Source organism: Pagrus major, chromosome 11 (genome assembly GCF_040436345.1).
Source record: "Pagrus major chromosome 11, Pma_NU_1.0".
Classification (NCBI taxonomy): domain Eukaryota; kingdom Metazoa; phylum Chordata; class Actinopteri; order Spariformes; family Sparidae; genus Pagrus; species Pagrus major.
Window position 1 is genome coordinate 16952404 of NC_133225.1, and position 16458 is coordinate 16968861.

General features: G+C 42.8%; 1 protein-coding gene across 1 annotated transcript in view; it reads left to right on the forward strand.

Moving 5' to 3' along the window:
- The window catches only part of fbn2b (fibrillin 2b), a 66793-nt gene extending 50943 nt beyond the window's left edge, over positions 1-15850 (forward strand). Inside the window, exons 31-64 of the mRNA XM_073477020.1 lie at positions 210-332; positions 467-589; positions 680-805; positions 909-1031; positions 1381-1503; positions 2557-2718; positions 2858-2926; positions 3069-3194; positions 3302-3427; positions 3519-3668; positions 3758-3829; positions 3922-4047; positions 4741-4866; positions 5968-6093; positions 6256-6372; positions 6665-6793; positions 6907-7026; positions 7167-7292; positions 7439-7591; positions 7699-7764; positions 7876-8001; positions 8380-8499; positions 8592-8714; positions 8859-8990; positions 9086-9211; positions 9374-9580; positions 9864-9989; positions 10097-10219; positions 10493-10609; positions 11195-11323; positions 11470-11589; positions 12047-12278; positions 12386-12539; positions 12937-15850. Coding sequence (XP_073333121.1) covers positions 210-332; positions 467-589; positions 680-805; positions 909-1031; positions 1381-1503; positions 2557-2718; positions 2858-2926; positions 3069-3194; positions 3302-3427; positions 3519-3668; positions 3758-3829; positions 3922-4047; positions 4741-4866; positions 5968-6093; positions 6256-6372; positions 6665-6793; positions 6907-7026; positions 7167-7292; positions 7439-7591; positions 7699-7764; positions 7876-8001; positions 8380-8499; positions 8592-8714; positions 8859-8990; positions 9086-9211; positions 9374-9580; positions 9864-9989; positions 10097-10219; positions 10493-10609; positions 11195-11323; positions 11470-11589; positions 12047-12278; positions 12386-12539; positions 12937-13311 — 4622 coding nt within the window. The 3' untranslated portion in view covers positions 13312-15850. The remainder of the gene's footprint in view (positions 1-209; positions 333-466; positions 590-679; positions 806-908; positions 1032-1380; positions 1504-2556; positions 2719-2857; positions 2927-3068; positions 3195-3301; positions 3428-3518; positions 3669-3757; positions 3830-3921; positions 4048-4740; positions 4867-5967; positions 6094-6255; positions 6373-6664; positions 6794-6906; positions 7027-7166; positions 7293-7438; positions 7592-7698; positions 7765-7875; positions 8002-8379; positions 8500-8591; positions 8715-8858; positions 8991-9085; positions 9212-9373; positions 9581-9863; positions 9990-10096; positions 10220-10492; positions 10610-11194; positions 11324-11469; positions 11590-12046; positions 12279-12385; positions 12540-12936) is intronic.
- The last annotated feature ends 608 nt before the right edge of the window (positions 15851-16458 follow it).

The window sequence follows — 16458 nt, forward strand, 5'->3', positions numbered from 1 at the left end:
TACGTCTCTTTGCATAATTAAACAGGAGCATTTCACTTACGCTGCAATATTCCTTACATTCAGTTTGTTTGTTAGCGAGTACAAATACTTGTATTACTGGCTGTTTATTGGTGTTACAGACTAGTCATGTCAAGAAAAAGAAAAAAAATGTGTTTACAAGGGAAAGGACCCCCCTAACAATTGACTAACTGATCTCCATATTTCTCCAGATGTTGATGAGTGTGAGATCGGGGCTCATAACTGCGACATGCATGCTGCCTGCATCAATGTGCCTGGAAGCTTTAAGTGTCGCTGTCGAGATGGCTGGATTGGAGACGGCATCAAGTGTGTGGGTGAGTACATATTTAGAATATCTTCGCCGTGATGTGGTTTGTAGACCAGATAGTTTGACAGGTATTATGAGTTTTTTGAAACAAAATAAAGGTTAAGTTCTTAATTTCTTGTTTCTCACATTTTTTCTCTTTAGATCAGGATGAGTGCTCTGCAGAGGACCACAACTGCAATCCCAACGCAGACTGTGTCAACACACCAGGATCCTACAGGTGTACATGCAAGGAGGGCTTCAATGGAGACGGATTTTCCTGCTCTGGTTAGACTGCTGACCTTCTAAATAAATCCTAATTGAATACGCGTGCAGTGTGCAGTGAGCTTTATAACTCATTGTTCTGCTCTGTTTCAGACATGGATGAGTGTGCAGACAACGTGAACCTGTGTGAGAACGGCCAGTGTCTGAATGCGCCGGGTGGCTACCGCTGCGAGTGTGAGATGGGCTTCACTCCCACAGAGGACAGCAAGGCCTGTCAAGGTGCTGCACTTGTTCTGTCACATGACTCTTTTTTTTTTTTTTTTTTTGCTGTTTTTGTTTTTTTTCGGGTAGTGTAACTAACATTTTGTCTCTCTCTCCACAGACATCGATGAGTGTAATTTCCAGAACATCTGTGTGTTTGGAACTTGCCAGAACCTTCCAGGGATGTTCCGCTGTGTGTGTGATGATGGTTACGAACTGGACCGCAGCGGTGGAAACTGCACTGGTGCGTTCAGACACAGAGCAGACTCAGATAGATTGGCTGAGTTTTCTCGGAAATAGCAGCCTTCATCTTTGCATCGTATTACCATTTTTTAAAAAAAGGCATGCAGATATGCAAAGTATGTATAAGTATGTATTTACAGTAATTTTTTATCCATTTATTCCTTTAATTCCTTAGTCTTTGTGCAGATCACCCACACCTCAGCCTTCAGTTAGTTTGTGACATAAACAAGGTTTTCCATCATCATCATTAGTAAACGTATTTTTGTTTTTTTATGGGTTCATACCTGTCAGAAGGGTGTCTGTAGCATAGTTTGTGTTGCTGAGCTTGTGTGTGTCACTGTGTACTGCAGACATCAACGAGTGTGCCGACCCCGTGAACTGCATCAACGGGCTGTGTGTGAACACTCCAGGGAGCTACCTGTGCAACTGCCCCGCTGACTTCGAGCTCAACCCCACTGGAGTGGGCTGCGTGGGTGAGTCACACTTCAAGCAGGTTTAAATGTATCGCAAAGTGGGAAAAAGGTTTTAATGAGGAAACAGTGGTGTCCTCCATTGTGCTATTATTTTATGGCTATATACACTTTTGTGAGTTTAAAATTGTTCTCTTTACCGATAACACCCTCTTTAACAGTGTAATCATAAGATAGAGACAAAATGCATCTTCCCTCTAGCCACCAGTTAAAAGGGTGCAATATGCAACTTTTCTACGGACCTATTAACAGACACAGAGCTCTTGATACAAGAAATAGCAGTTTGCAAGAGCTAACAGTTGAGTATGTACTTTAAAGCCATTTGTATTTGTGAAAATTAGAGCAAAAGAGGCTTGTATTTTGAGGTATCTCAGGGCGAGAACAAAAACAGAACATTGCTATAAATCCTACAGTTCAACAATACAGGTCTTTTCAGAAGTTACATAGTGCCCCTTTAAATCAGACCAGTGGTACTGTAGTTATGACTTCTAAAGCAAAATACCATCTACAATTAAAAAAGTAAAAATGAAGTAATAAATCAGTCTATTATATGATTATTTTTACAAATCAGAGCCTAAAGACAGTTTTCAACACATTTCATGTAGATGATATTTCTTTGTTATATTGGCCTATAACAGACACATCAGTGTCGGTGTATATATATTGTCCAATATGTGCCAATACGAAAAAAAAAAAATTCTATACCAGAACATAATGCAGACAAAGATGTTTGGGGTCATTTATAATCATTGAATTCCCAGTGAAGTGAACTACTTCAGTGACCTAACGTCATTCTGCACAAAAAAGTTTTAGTGCTTGATAGCCACATTTGAGGGATCATTGCAAAAAAAATGTGTTCATGTATATATTCTGTACATATACAACATATATTTTATATAAAAAGAATATCGGCTGATACAGCCATATTGGAATTATCTGCTCCTTAACATCAGTATCTGTATCCCCCCAAAAAATCCATCATCATTCAGGCTCTAATTTAATTCATACACGCTGTCCTGTTACATGCATTCATAAGCAAATTTGTGTTTATCTCAGATACCCGTGTTGGCAACTGCTTCCTGGACATCCTTGCCCGTGGTGACGGAGGAATCTCCTGCAGTGCGGAGATCGGAGTGGGCGTGACCCGAGCTTCCTGTTGCTGCTCCCTGGGAGGAGCCTGGGGAAACCCCTGCGAACTGTGCCCCGCCCCCAACTCCAGTATGCCCCACAGCAGCTCGACTGATCAATTAATTAGTGTTTACTTAAAAACACAAAATCCACATAAACTTATGTTGTAGCAAGAACTACTTATTACTTCCACACTAACATTGTATTGTGCTCTCTGTTTTGTCTGTAGCGGAATATAAGACTCTTTGTCCAGGCGGAGAGGGATTCAGACCCAACCCCATCACTGTTATCCTGGAAGGTAAATCATCCAGCTTTTTTACAGTCCTGTATTGAGTCAACAACTGTAGCAACAAGATACTAATCTTTTGATTCTATTTCAGAGTCCTAAAAATCAATACTATGTGGCATCTATTAATCTAACCGTGTGACTTATTGTCTAGATATTGATGAGTGCCAGGAGCTGCCAGGTCTCTGTCAGGGTGGCAACTGTGTTAACACCTTCGGTAGTTTCCAGTGTGAGTGTCCAGCAGGCTACTATCTCAATGAGGAGACACGCATCTGTGAGGGTAAGAACTGAGAGTCGAATGACTGAAAAATATTAACCATTTTATAAATCACCTGTCAGAGAAAGATTAGCAAGGTCATATTTATATCGTAATTTCTTTATGGGCAGATATCGATGAGTGCACAACCCACATTGGCATCTGTGGACCAGGTACCTGCTACAACACGCTGGGCAACTACACCTGTGTCTGTCCTCCTGAATACATGCAGGTCAACGGAGGAAACAACTGCATGGGTGAGTGCGAGAGACTTCTCCTCATGTCTTCTTAATAAACTTAAAGAGTAAAAGGCAAACTTTTTCAACCGTCCTCCTCCTTGTGATGCAGACATGAGGAAGAGCGTGTGTTACCGTAACTTCAACGACACGTGCGAGAACGAGCTGTCCTTCAACATGACCAAGAAGATGTGCTGCTGCGCCTACAATGTTGGAAAGGCCTGGAACAAACCGTGCGAGCCCTGTCCAACTCCTGCTACCTGTGAGTGTCACTTAATACCCTGAAACATACTCTGAAACACTGGTGAAAACATTTCTGTCACTGAGAATCTCCTGTCCTGTCTGTTTCAGCTGAGTACCAGTTACTGTGTGGTAACCAGGCTCCTGGCTTCATCATCGACATCCACACTGGCAAGCCCATAGGTAAGGTCAAAACTGCTGCAGAACAGCACAAAACAGGTGCTGGTACAAGGTTCAGTTTGCATTGTAACATTCTGTGCTGTTTTTTTGTGCAGATATTGATGAGTGTAGGGAGATCCCTGGTATCTGTGCCAACGGAGTGTGTATCAACCAGATCGGGAGCTTCCGCTGTGAATGTCCGATGGGCTTCAGCTACAACAACATACTGCTCATTTGTGAAGGTAAAACTCAGGCTACACATAACGTTTTCCTCTGTCTCACACTTCCCTTTTGTCCCTCTTACAGTGTCTTCTGTATAAAGGAAAGAAAATGGTTGATACTTCTGATTTAAAATGAGAGACTTTCCCTGTCGTTGTATTACATATAGTTCCTGCTCTTCGCTGGTTTTGTTCCCTGTCTCTCTCTCTCTCACTCAGCATACACAAAAATAAACGCACAGTTTTACCTCCCAACACTGTATCCCCTCACTTGACCCTGCTGCTGAATCATTGCATGCCTATATATTCCTTACACAGTATAGATTATATACTCACTGCTGGCACAAACACTTACCACCAATTCTACACTATATCACACCAACCCACCAGTACAGACACACACACAAATACGGTTACACTCACTCACTGTCCGAGAAGCACTTTTACAAGCAGTCCACTCGGGGGAGTTAACGCTGCCTTTTCACAGGTGAATTATGCCCCTGTAAAGACAAGCATAGTGGCTCCGAATGGGAGCACCTGCCTGGGCCTTCAATCATCCACAGGCAGGTCCAGCGACTGTCTGAGCTGCTCTGGAGCCAAAATGGAGCCGTTGTGCTTTCTCTCCTGCTGTCGACAAGCTGACTGCCTGCTCTGATCAGACAGTAGTGGAGTCTGTGATTGATGTCCACTGTTCCTCTCTGTCTTCCTCCTGTGTAGATATTGATGAGTGTAACAGCGGGGACAACCTCTGCCAACGCAACGCCAACTGTATCAACATTCCAGGCAGCTACCGCTGCGAGTGCTCGCCAGGCTTCAAACTGTCCCCCAGCGGGGCCTGTGTGGGTGAGTCCAGCCCGTCTGACAGGCCTGATGAGGGTTTCCCATCTTAAAACAACAGGGTGATAGACAGATAGACTGATGGTGGCAATGTGAGGAAAATGTAAATCCCTTGTTGAGGGAAAGTTATTATAATTATCATTCACAGGAAAGTGTAAGATCCACTGAGGCGTGTTGCAGTAATTGACACCAACCTTTGACTAAACGCAACTCTTGTTTATGCCTGGTTTGATTTGGTTGTACTCCGTCAAACACACATGTAAATATTCACAAAACAAAAGCTAGAGGAAAACCAAAACAAAAGACACAAATTCAATCTGACATGCAGAAACAAATGAAACAAAACATACACTGAATAGCTGACAACATATAAGGTATTTGTGCAACAAGGTTAATTTGTGCAAATAAAGTGCAATACATGATTAATAATACAACAAATTAATACTAATCATTTATTGTACTTTATTTGCACTTTATTTGCACAATTGTAATTGCAAATAGTCAATTGACAGAAAATTAATCTGCAGTAGTTATGATAAACAAATAAAGTTTTATGTCATTTATCAAAGTAAACATTATTGCTCCAGTTTCTCCAATGTTAGAATTTGTTGCCTCTGTTAATTTCATATCATTGTAAATTCAATATTATTTGATTTGGACAAAACAAGCAATTTGAGGACATCGCCCTGGGCATGTTGACATTTTAACAAATCAGCAGATTAATCAGTTATTAAAATAATTGTTATGTGCAGCCCTTTACAACACGTTAATGAGGATTGAGCGAGTGCTCGGCTGAAACAAGTATCCAATATTCATACTCCTGAGGAAAATCCTCATTGGGAGACTAACAAAAGTTTATTCATTCAAGTTTATAAAAGAGGCTGTTCTGTCAATACTTTTCTAATAAATTGCCAATTTCAATTTTAGTCTTAACATAACAACTTCCCCCACACTTACTGTTTAAGCACCAGTCACTTCCTGTCCAAGCACTGCCCATTCTGAGATACGGATACGGTTACAGTTAGTTCAGTTGGTTCGACAGATACAAATAATGGTCTCCTTGCTCATCCCTAACATAAATATTTTTTGTTTGTGTTTCTTTTTCAGACCGTAATGAGTGTCAGGAGATTCCTAACGTGTGTAGCCATGGAGAGTGTATCGATACGCAGGGAAGCTATCGCTGTCTGTGCCACAACGGCTTCAAGGCTACTGCTGACCAGACCATGTGCATGGGTGAGGAGCACAATTTAAACTAGACTAATAGTACACAACACCGCATTCTATGTAATTCTCTAACATTTAATCAATAATTAATAATAATAATAATAATCGCACCTATTTGGGTGTTTTCACTGTCTCACCCTCACCCTTGTTCTTTCTGTGTGTGTATGCTAGACATCGATGAGTGTGACAGACAGCCGTGTGGCAACGGTACCTGTAAGAACACAGTGGGATCCTACAACTGCCTCTGCTTCCCCGGCTTTGAGCTCACACACAACAACGACTGCATGGGTGAGGAACGTTTTGATTCTCAAATGTCATTTTGTTAAAGATTACGCCTATAAATTCCTTTAAAACATGCTGCCCTTTTCTGTAGAAGTATTACATTTGGACAGCCATAAAATACAATTAAGACATTTGACTTTTCCTTGGCTTTAAGAGGGAAATATATTAGAGTGTTTTTAAAACATTGGCGGTGTAACAAAGAAAATTATACACAAGCCAGCCTTCAGTAACTCTTGAGGCCAGGAAAAATATGAATTCCTTCTCCAGAGTGCCAATCCTCTCAATGTTTTCCTTACAGACATAGACGAGTGCAGCGCCCTCCAGGGCCAAGTGTGCAGGAACGGACAGTGTATCAACGGACTCGGCTCGTTCCAGTGTCTCTGCCATGAGGGTTATGAGAACACTCAGGATGGGAAGAACTGTGTCGGTAAGTCAGTCATTAAATATACCAGAAAAGTAATAACCATGGTGGGGTATCTGTCTGGCATTCACACACATTAACATAATTGTCTCATATTTACATCGTCCTCTTCTCCACAGATATAAATGAGTGTGTGAGTCTACCCGGCACGTGCTCTCCAGGAACTTGTCAGAATCTGGACGGATCTTTCAGATGTATCTGCCCTCCTGGATACGAGGTGCAAAATGATCAGTGTATAGGTAAGACACAAACACACACACACACAGGGATAGACACAATTAAGCACAGGCTAAATGCTCCACATATACTCAAACCGTCGGGGATGACCAAGCCATCTGCTCCTCTCACCTTCCTGACATCTTTTACACTCCCTTCCCAGATATCAACGAGTGTGAGGTGGAGCCCAACATCTGCCAGTTTGGCACCTGCACCAACACCCCCGGCAGCTTCCAGTGCACCTGCCAGCCGGGCTTCGTACTCTCTGTGAACGAACGGCGCTGCTTTGGTGAGAGAAGCTGTTAGTTAAGAGTAGGCCACAGCAGACAGTGTTGATGTGGTGATCTGACATTTTATTTCCTTTACAAAGGCTGTGTAGTTTGTCTTCTTAAAACAGAAGAAACAGAAGTGAATCTTTTTCTTTTCTTCTGGCAGACAAGAGAGAGAGCTTCTGCTTCACCAAATTCGACGCAGGAAAATGCTCCGTCCCCAAAGCTTTAAACACCACTAAGGCCCAGTGCTGCTGCAGCAAGTTGCCTGGAGAGGGCTGGGGACTTCCCTGTGAGCTGTGCCCACGAGATACCGAGGGTGTGTAACACAAAAACGCACACACAGACACACACACCTTTAATTAAGACGTATCGTAAAGACATTCATAAAATAATGAAGCTGACCTTTTTTTGGTGCGTCTCCAGCTGCTTTCAACACTCTATGTCCCTACGGCCTTGGAGTCCTGCCCGGACTGGGAGATGCCCGTGAAGGTGAGCATGACAGCGTAGATCTAATCCCTTGAATTTAATGGCCATTTGAGGAGGTCTTCTACTGTATATCTTTAAAAAATATGCTAATTTTCTCTTGCTCTTCCTCTCAAGATATGAACGAGTGTCTGGATAACCCAGGCATCTGTCAGAACGGTATCTGCATCAACACGGATGGTTCGTTCCGCTGCGAATGCCCCTTCGGATACAACCTGGATTACACTGGAGTCAACTGTGTTGGTGAGATGTTGTCTGAAATTACAGTAAACAACCTGCAACCTTCTTATAATTATTACTTTACAACCAGATGAGCCCTGGAATCATAGAAGAGGGTTTTTTCCAGGAAAAAGTCGCAGTTCAGCAGTCAAAGAAAAATCAATGGCTGCAGGACCTCTGGGATTTTTACTGCAATGTCTCTGAATATATCATGAAAATCAGTCTTACCACGCAGGTCTGAGGTTATTTTCCCGGCACCAGTAGCTCCACAGTGCATTAGAACCTGATCTATATATGGACTAACATTTAAGCTGTTAATAATTGCTTTTAAAATGTCAGCTACAGTGTAAATGTCTCATTGGTTTTAATTGGCCTGTTCACTGTATCCCTGCTCTTCTCCAGACACTGACGAGTGCTCCATTGGAAACCCATGTGGAAATGGAACCTGCACCAACGTGGTGGGAGGTTTCGAGTGCTCGTGCCAGGAGGGCTTCGAACCTGGTTCCATGATGACCTGTGAAGGTCAGTCATTTACACAGTAACACACATAAACACAGGTACTCATTTAAATTACAAAATAATTTAAACTAACCTCTCACTCCTCTGGACATTAGACATCAACGAGTGCTCCCAGAATCCTCTGCTGTGTGCCTTCCGGTGCGTTAACACCTTCGGTTCCTATGAGTGTATGTGTCCTGCTGGTTACGTGCTGCGAGATGACCAACGCATGTGCAGAGGTGAGAGAGAGAGAGACTCCCATCATCTCAGATTTTTCCCTACTTTTCTGTGTACTGCAGTAACTCTTTGACACACTGAAACAGTTTCATTTGGCTGACTGTTGCAGTTTTACTGATTGTCCATCTCTCAATGTCCCCCGCCAGACCAGGACGAGTGCTCTGAAGGTCTGGATGACTGTGACTCTAAGGGTATGACCTGTAAGAACCTGATTGGTACCTTCATGTGTATCTGCCCTCCTGGCATGCAGCGCAGACCGGATGGAGAGGGATGTATGGGTGAGTAATATGGGAGGTTCACCCCAGTCTCCTTCCAATATGTGCTGTTATTACTGGATGTACATTCTCTCATCCTTTGTTCTGTACACTGGCAGACCTGAACGAGTGCCGCGCCAAGCCTGGCATCTGCAAGAACGGACGCTGTGTCAACACAGTGGGAAGCTACCGCTGCGAGTGCAATGACGGCTTTGAGCCGAGTTCCACTGGAACTGAATGTATCGGTAAGGACATGTTGTTGGACATGTTCTGTTGTTGTCAAAATGCGCTTATGCTCTTGTTTTAAATTAAGTTGAATTACTGTACATGCTGCTTTAGCAACCAAAAGCCCTCGGTTTCTTCTACCGTCTCTAACCCCTCGTGTATCCTGTCATTTATTCCCTCAGACAACCGAAAGGGCTACTGTTACACAGAGGTCCTGCAGACCATGTGTCAGCAGTCATCCACCAGCAGGAACAGTGTAACCAAGTCTGAGTGCTGCTGCAACACGGGGCGAGGCTGGGGGTCACAGTGTGAGCTCTGCCCGCTGCCTGGCACTGTACAATACAAGAAGATGTGCCCACTCGGACCTGGCTACACTACAGACGGTAGAGGTGAGTAGCACAGAGTGATATTAAAAACACTTTATCAAAACATCCATTTATTTCTCGTTTTCATTTAATCTTATCAGCACAATCTTTTAAAGTAGTTGCAATGATTAGATAAATATAAGTTTAATTTTTATTTGGGAAGGAAACCAAGCAACCCGAGGTGTCAAGTTAAATGCAGCTAGGAGAAAGTCATAAAGAAGCTTAATAGGACTGGGAGCTCTTTAGGTTTGGCAGTGTGAGTACCAAACTAATCCAGATCACTTTCTAAAATATCCTGTACCTCCAGACATCAACGAGTGCCAGGTGATGCCAGATCTGTGTCGGAACGGTCAGTGCATCAATACCATTGGATCCTTCCGCTGTCACTGTAACGTCGGCTACAAAACTGACTTCACTGCGACCTCCTGTGTCGGTATGGCTGATCTCTGTCCTGTTTTATCCACACTGAATATTGCCAAAGAGATTTCAGCATTTTATTTCTAACACTAATTCCTAATTTTCCTTGTCTGCATCGTCCAGATATGGATGAGTGTGCTCTGTCTCCGAAGCCCTGTAACTTCCTGTGTAAAAACACAGAGGGCAGCTACCTCTGCTCCTGCCCCAGAGGATACAGCCTACAGCCGGATGGAAAGACTTGCAAAGGTAGGTCGACTCGTGATTTGTTTGTTTGTGGCTCATTTCATAGCTTCATAAAATCCATTAAATGTGATTTAATGATCCCTCTGATAGTTAACCATATTTGTAATGTTGCTCCCCTCAACACAATGGCACTTCTGGGTTCTGTTTATTATTATTATTATGGATGTTACAAATGAAATATTGCTCTCATATCGTTTTTATAAATAAACAAGAGGTTTCATCTCTGATTGTAATTTGGTTTGATGGACACTAAGTGTTTTCTTCTTTCCCTCTAAGATCTGGATGAATGTTCGACAAAGCAGCATAACTGCCAGTTCCTCTGCGTCAACACCATCGGAGGCTTCACCTGCAAGTGTCCCCCCGGCTTCACACAGCACCAGACTGCCTGTATCGGTGAGTACAAGACAGGAGAAGATGAGTGTTAGCCAGCACAGCAAACAGTTTTGTCTCAAATGTACTACAAGGAGTTTTGAACTCGTTGTGATACAATTCAATGCCCGATATGACCTACATAATCAAACAAGCCCATCAGCGAGAAGATTAGCTATCTCTAAATAGCCTGTCACAGATTCCAACTTATCCGGGTTAGATAAGTCACAAAATTTAAACTATTTGTTATGGTGGAGTGTTGAGGATGAATTGAGGGTCTCACAGCCTGAGCAAAGAAGCTGTTCTCTAGTCTGGTGGTACTGCACTAAAACAAAGTTTACTTTGTTCCACCATCATCATCATATTACAGTTATTAGGGTGAATTAGTTATTAGATATTAGATACATTGCAAGCACATCATCATGCATCCTGCAAACTGCTGTGGTTAACAAACAGACAGGACAGGATGGCGGGTTAGGGGTTAACCCCCTAACCCTAACATAAAAGTTCCTTGTAGCTGCTTTAATGGAGAACAAAAGAACAAAAAACACTTCCAGATTCACCGAATTCAATTAAAGTCTCACTTATCTGTTTCTCCTCTCTTTGCAGACAACAACGAGTGTAATGCTCAGAGCAGCGCGTGCGGTTCCCGGGCCTCTTGTGTCAACACGCCTGGTAGCTTCAACTGTGAATGCTCTAAAGGTTTCTCCTTGGACAACACAGGCATGGAGTGTGAAGGTGAGCGGACACAGTAACTTCAACATTTAGTCAAGTGTAGTTTAGAGAGGCAGGTCTGTCGCACAGGAAAAGGTTCTTCTACAGTGTGCTTAAGGTCAAGAGTGGCACTACTGAAGCTAAAAATTAAAAGTCCTTATTTTCCTCAGATGTGGATGAGTGTGGCAGCAACCACCGCTGTCAGCACGGCTGTCAGAACATGCTGGGAGGTTACCGCTGTGGCTGTCCGCAGGGCTACGTGCAGCACTACCAGTGGAACCAGTGTGTGGGTGAGTTACATTACAGTCCATCTGTAAGTCATTCAGGTCATGTCTAGATCTTTAAGTCTTTTAGGCTCGTAGTAAGGCTGCAACAATATGTTAATCTATGTTATAGTCAAATTTTTGTTTAAAAAACTGATTCATGTAAGCAGAAATGTGGATTCATTTAAACAAAGTTGATGTTTCCCCTTTTGTTATTGTGGAATAATGAAAATTAGAACTATCATAATGATTATACTCATGAATATCTTGTCTTGACTGATCTGTTTGTATTTGACACTGAAACAGCCACCATCCGAGTTTAATCTTTTACAGAAAGTGATATTTCTGGGCTCATTGTTCATCTGAGCAACATAACAATAATTTGTAGAAATAACTCAATACTCCTCTGAGTGATATTAACCATCAACATCATCATTAACATGCAAACCTCTCTTGACACACTCCCCTTCTCTTTCCTCTGCAGATGAAAACGAGTGTCAGGGAGGATCAGTGTGTGGCTCTGCCTCCTGCTACAACACACTGGGCAGCTTCAAGTGTGTGTGTCCCTCTGGCTTTGACTTTGAGCAGGGCGCCGGTGGCTGCCAGGATGTGAATGAATGTAACACAGGCAGCAACCCCTGCATCTACGGCTGCTCCAACACCGACGGAGGATACCTGTGTGGCTGTCCTGGAGGTTTCTACAGAGCTGGACAGGGGTGAGGGAACACGAATGAAAGATCAGAATGATTGTAGTAATATTTCTCAAATGAGAGTGATTTAAAGTTACCAGAGATTTATTAACTGTCTTCTTGTCTCCATCCAGTCACTGTATGACTGGCTCAGGTATCCCCGGCCAGTTTGCGGAGGGTGACGATGACGACAGTCTGTCTCCTGAGGCCTGCTACGAGTGTAAGATCAACGGAGGAGGAAAGGGAGGACGGCACAGACGAAATGCAGATGAAAACGAGATCAGCCAGGTACATGTGGTGGTAAATTGCTTCTCAATGCTAGCCTCAGGCCTTGTCCAGACCTACTGTACACAGGTATTTTCAGAAGCAGATTGTATCGAAGTCGATTACAGAAAATCCTATGAACGAGGCAGAGAAAATGTGACTGCTCTTCACAGAATCTTCTTGGTAATATTTGTTAGCAAAATATTGTGAGCAGCTTATTCAGCAACCTAAAACGATGTTTACGTGTGTACAAATAAGCTTTGTTTTAAGAAATACTGGTGTACGTGTGGACAGGGCTTCAGTTTAAGGATCAGGCCTGAGTCACAATTGATTTCCTGATGTCACTCAATGACTTTGTTGAGGTCTATATCCTGCTGCGTCATGTTTCACCTCCCTCCCTCTGTCCTTATCCTCACTCCAGGACTCAGTGAGTATGGCCAGCATGGACACTCAGGACACCATCCCCATGAACATGTCTCTGTCCTCGCTGCTCAACAAGGAGCCTCTACTTGAGCTTCTGCCCGCCCTGCAGCCCCTTGAAAACCATGTGCGCTATGTCATCACCCACGGCAACGCTAATGAACACTTCCGCCTGCTGGAACGCCGTGACGGAAAGAGCGTACTCCGGCTTGGTAAGAGGCCGCCTCCTCCGGGATCCTACCGGGTGGAGATCGCCAGCCTGCGGCTGTTCGGGCCCCGGAGACTACACCAGCTGGAGGAGCAGCACGACATTGACTACCTAAAAGGGGAAATAGGAGACGCCCTGCGCATCAAGCTCAACATCCACCTGCACTGAGCTCAGAGTGCGCTCGCAATCCTGTCCGGGACTGATTCCTAAAGCCTTCGAGTTTTAACCTGCCCCTTTTATCCAATAATTCCTCCCCCGCAAGACCGTCCCCACCAACACGGGGGGGTCATCAAGGGCTATGAAAAACTGAGTCAATCAGCCCAACTCTACCACCACTTTGTTACTGTTTATGTTATTATATGTTCATGTTTTGTGTTTTTTTTTTTTTCCTGACTACACTTCCTCTCGCGCCCCTCCACTTGTACCCGATCCAGCACTCATTCTCCACTGAGAGAGCCAGTGGAGGAGGTGGCAGAGAGGTGCCCTAGTGCTTGGACCACAGCCCCCGAATAAAGACAATCAGATGGTTCACAAGTCCATGAAGCACTTTTATAGACAAGAAATTAGACAAAGGAGGGTTTTTATCAGAAGTGAAGTGCTGAGAGTGGCCAAAACTGTCTTTATGCAACATGAATGGTGGTGTTTAATCACAGTGCTTCAGTCTTTCTGTTCAGTAGATGTTAAGGCTGAAGATAAGGGTGCCGTCACGGTGGTCCAAGGACTTTCTCACCTCTCTGTGATCACAACACTGGGGAACAAGATTTATCACCCCTCTCAATATTGTAGTGTGTCATTTAATGTATTTGTGCTGTTTGAACAATGTTAACACGAAGGACTGCAACATTTACACAGCATTTCAGGTTCTTTAGTCCATAGCGGTCTGTTTTTATAGCTGGACGCCAAAACCATATTTTCAGACGAGAAAACAGCCACCTGTCTTCTGCTCTGATGTGACTGACTTCTGTCCTGTCTGCGGGCAGCGGCAAGCAGGGATTAGCGTGTTTGCGTGTGTGTGTGCTGTCATGTTTGGTTACCTCAGTGCTTCTCACCGAGTATGGACACCACGCTGCGTTGCCGACTTAAAAACAAAAGAGGGTGCTAGTGCCGCTCGGCATCCAGTGTGAGCAGGGAGTACACCAGTTAGTAGCTCGTAGACTTAAAAGAAGATAGATCAGGTCACGTTTGTATTTATCCTCGTGGGGAATGAGACTTCAGGTGCACTGATTCTGGACCTGAGAGACAGCTTTTTTCATTAAGTCCAAAGTGTGTTTTCCTCGTCGGCTGTCAGACTCCCGCAGCTTCTCCTGCCTCTGCGTTTGTCCTGTAAATGCTTCAGGAGAATAGAGGCGTAGCTGACAGCCTGCGTTGGGAGGCTGAGCTTGACAATAAGCTGACTTTTACCTGACTTCTTTGACTTGAGCTCGATGTCTGAGGTCTGAGCCTCGTTTACAACACAAGAGACAAACAGTCTCAAAGGTACATGACATGTCAACATTACCTAAGCTGTAACTAAAGGTAGTGCTTTACAGTGTAAGGGCACGCACAGGTGAACACGAAACCTCACAATAAAACCAAAATCTGTCAGGTCATCTTTCATTTTTCATGATTATTTTTTCTCTCAAAGAGAAAAAAGGTGCTAGATATTACCATCTCTGACGCTGTACAAAGAAAGTGCAGTCTTGAATCTGGATTGCAAAAGTGACTTTTTTTTTTTTTTTTTTTTTGCTAGGTTTATTGTTGTTGTGTATGTCTGTCTTTTTGTATTGTCTCAGTGCTGAAAAAACAATATTATCAAACTTGCTTCTTGAAAATTAAATTGTATATTTTTAAGTGAAATGTAGATGTTTTTTTTTTTTTTAATGTCAAGGCTGCCAAAACAACTACTCACAGTAAACCCAAGATTGAAGGCCTGTAGTGTTGTTGACTTTGTTTTGTTGAGAAAAAAAGAGCAAAAATAAAAAAAAGCAAGTTGTTGATCACTGACTGTATTGTTTGAAACCACTGTCACCAGTCAAATCAACCATTAGCAAAAAGAAAACACATCAGACTTAAAGATAAATAACATTCCCATCATTTATTATCTCATACAAGCTTACACTGTCTGTTACTGTTACTGTTACGATGCCATAAGGATCGATGCAAACTTGGCCATCTCCAGCTTGGTCATGTCTATGGTGCTCAACGGTATTATTTTGCTAAACTCTCCCACAGCCGAGTCAATGTTTATAACACATAACCGTTTTTCTAACCTGGGAACATTTGTATACTTTTTATCTTTATTGTCAGTTTGTAATTTTTCTTTTGTCACTGTTATTAAAAAAAAGGCAGTGAGCTTACTGTATCACAGCTTCAGTGTCAAACTTGAAACGATACTGTCATCGTCCTCAGCTTTGCATTGAAATATGTGCTTTATACTTCAGAGGATAAGGAGCCTGTTTCAGTTGTTCGAATGTTCAACAGTCCACCTGAAAGCTGCAATGACAATCATCCAGTCACACCACGTGCACCAGCTGAGGATTAATAAATCAATCAGCCATCATGGAACGTCTTTTAATATCCTGAATGATTATCATCTTTGTGCAAAGACAAAAACCAAAGATTCATGACACCAAATGGCAGTCTGTAAAATTAGAGTGATTCACATAATATTGTAAACTTTTGTCCAGTGACATTAATGGCAATAAAGTATTGTGGGTTATATTTTTAAGTCTTGTGTCCTGAGTTTTCCTTTACCCCTTACGCTTAGGGATGCATGATATCCTGTATATGGATAAATAAACAAAAGCATGAACAAAAGTGACGCAAGACGACAGATATGTATTAATCATTTTATTTAATTTCCAATTTCCAACATGAACACACAGTCCAGCTCTCAGTGGAAATTCAGTAGAGTAATTGAATCCTTTAATTTTTATTTTCACTGATTCAACCCAGTGTATCAAAAACAAAGCAGATAGTCAGAAAAATATGTAATTAAAAAACACACAAAAAAAGCAAAGCTACCTGCTTTGCCTTCTAAGACGTGGCTGCATGACTACCTCAAAAACCCACAGTCTAAAGATCGATGCAATCGGAGGAGGAGGACAGAGAGATAGCAAAAAGGAGACTCCCAAACTTGAGTCGAGAATAGAAAAATAAAGCTTTCTGTTGCCTAAAGGTTGCTGTTTGCTTCATCACCACACTTGGCAGGCTGACTAAAGCAAAGGACACACAACCAGTGAACATAAACTCTACTCGCAGTAATAAGAGATTATATAGCTTCATTATGGCTTCTCAGTTATAGACACGGTAACACACAAACATACATGGAGACAC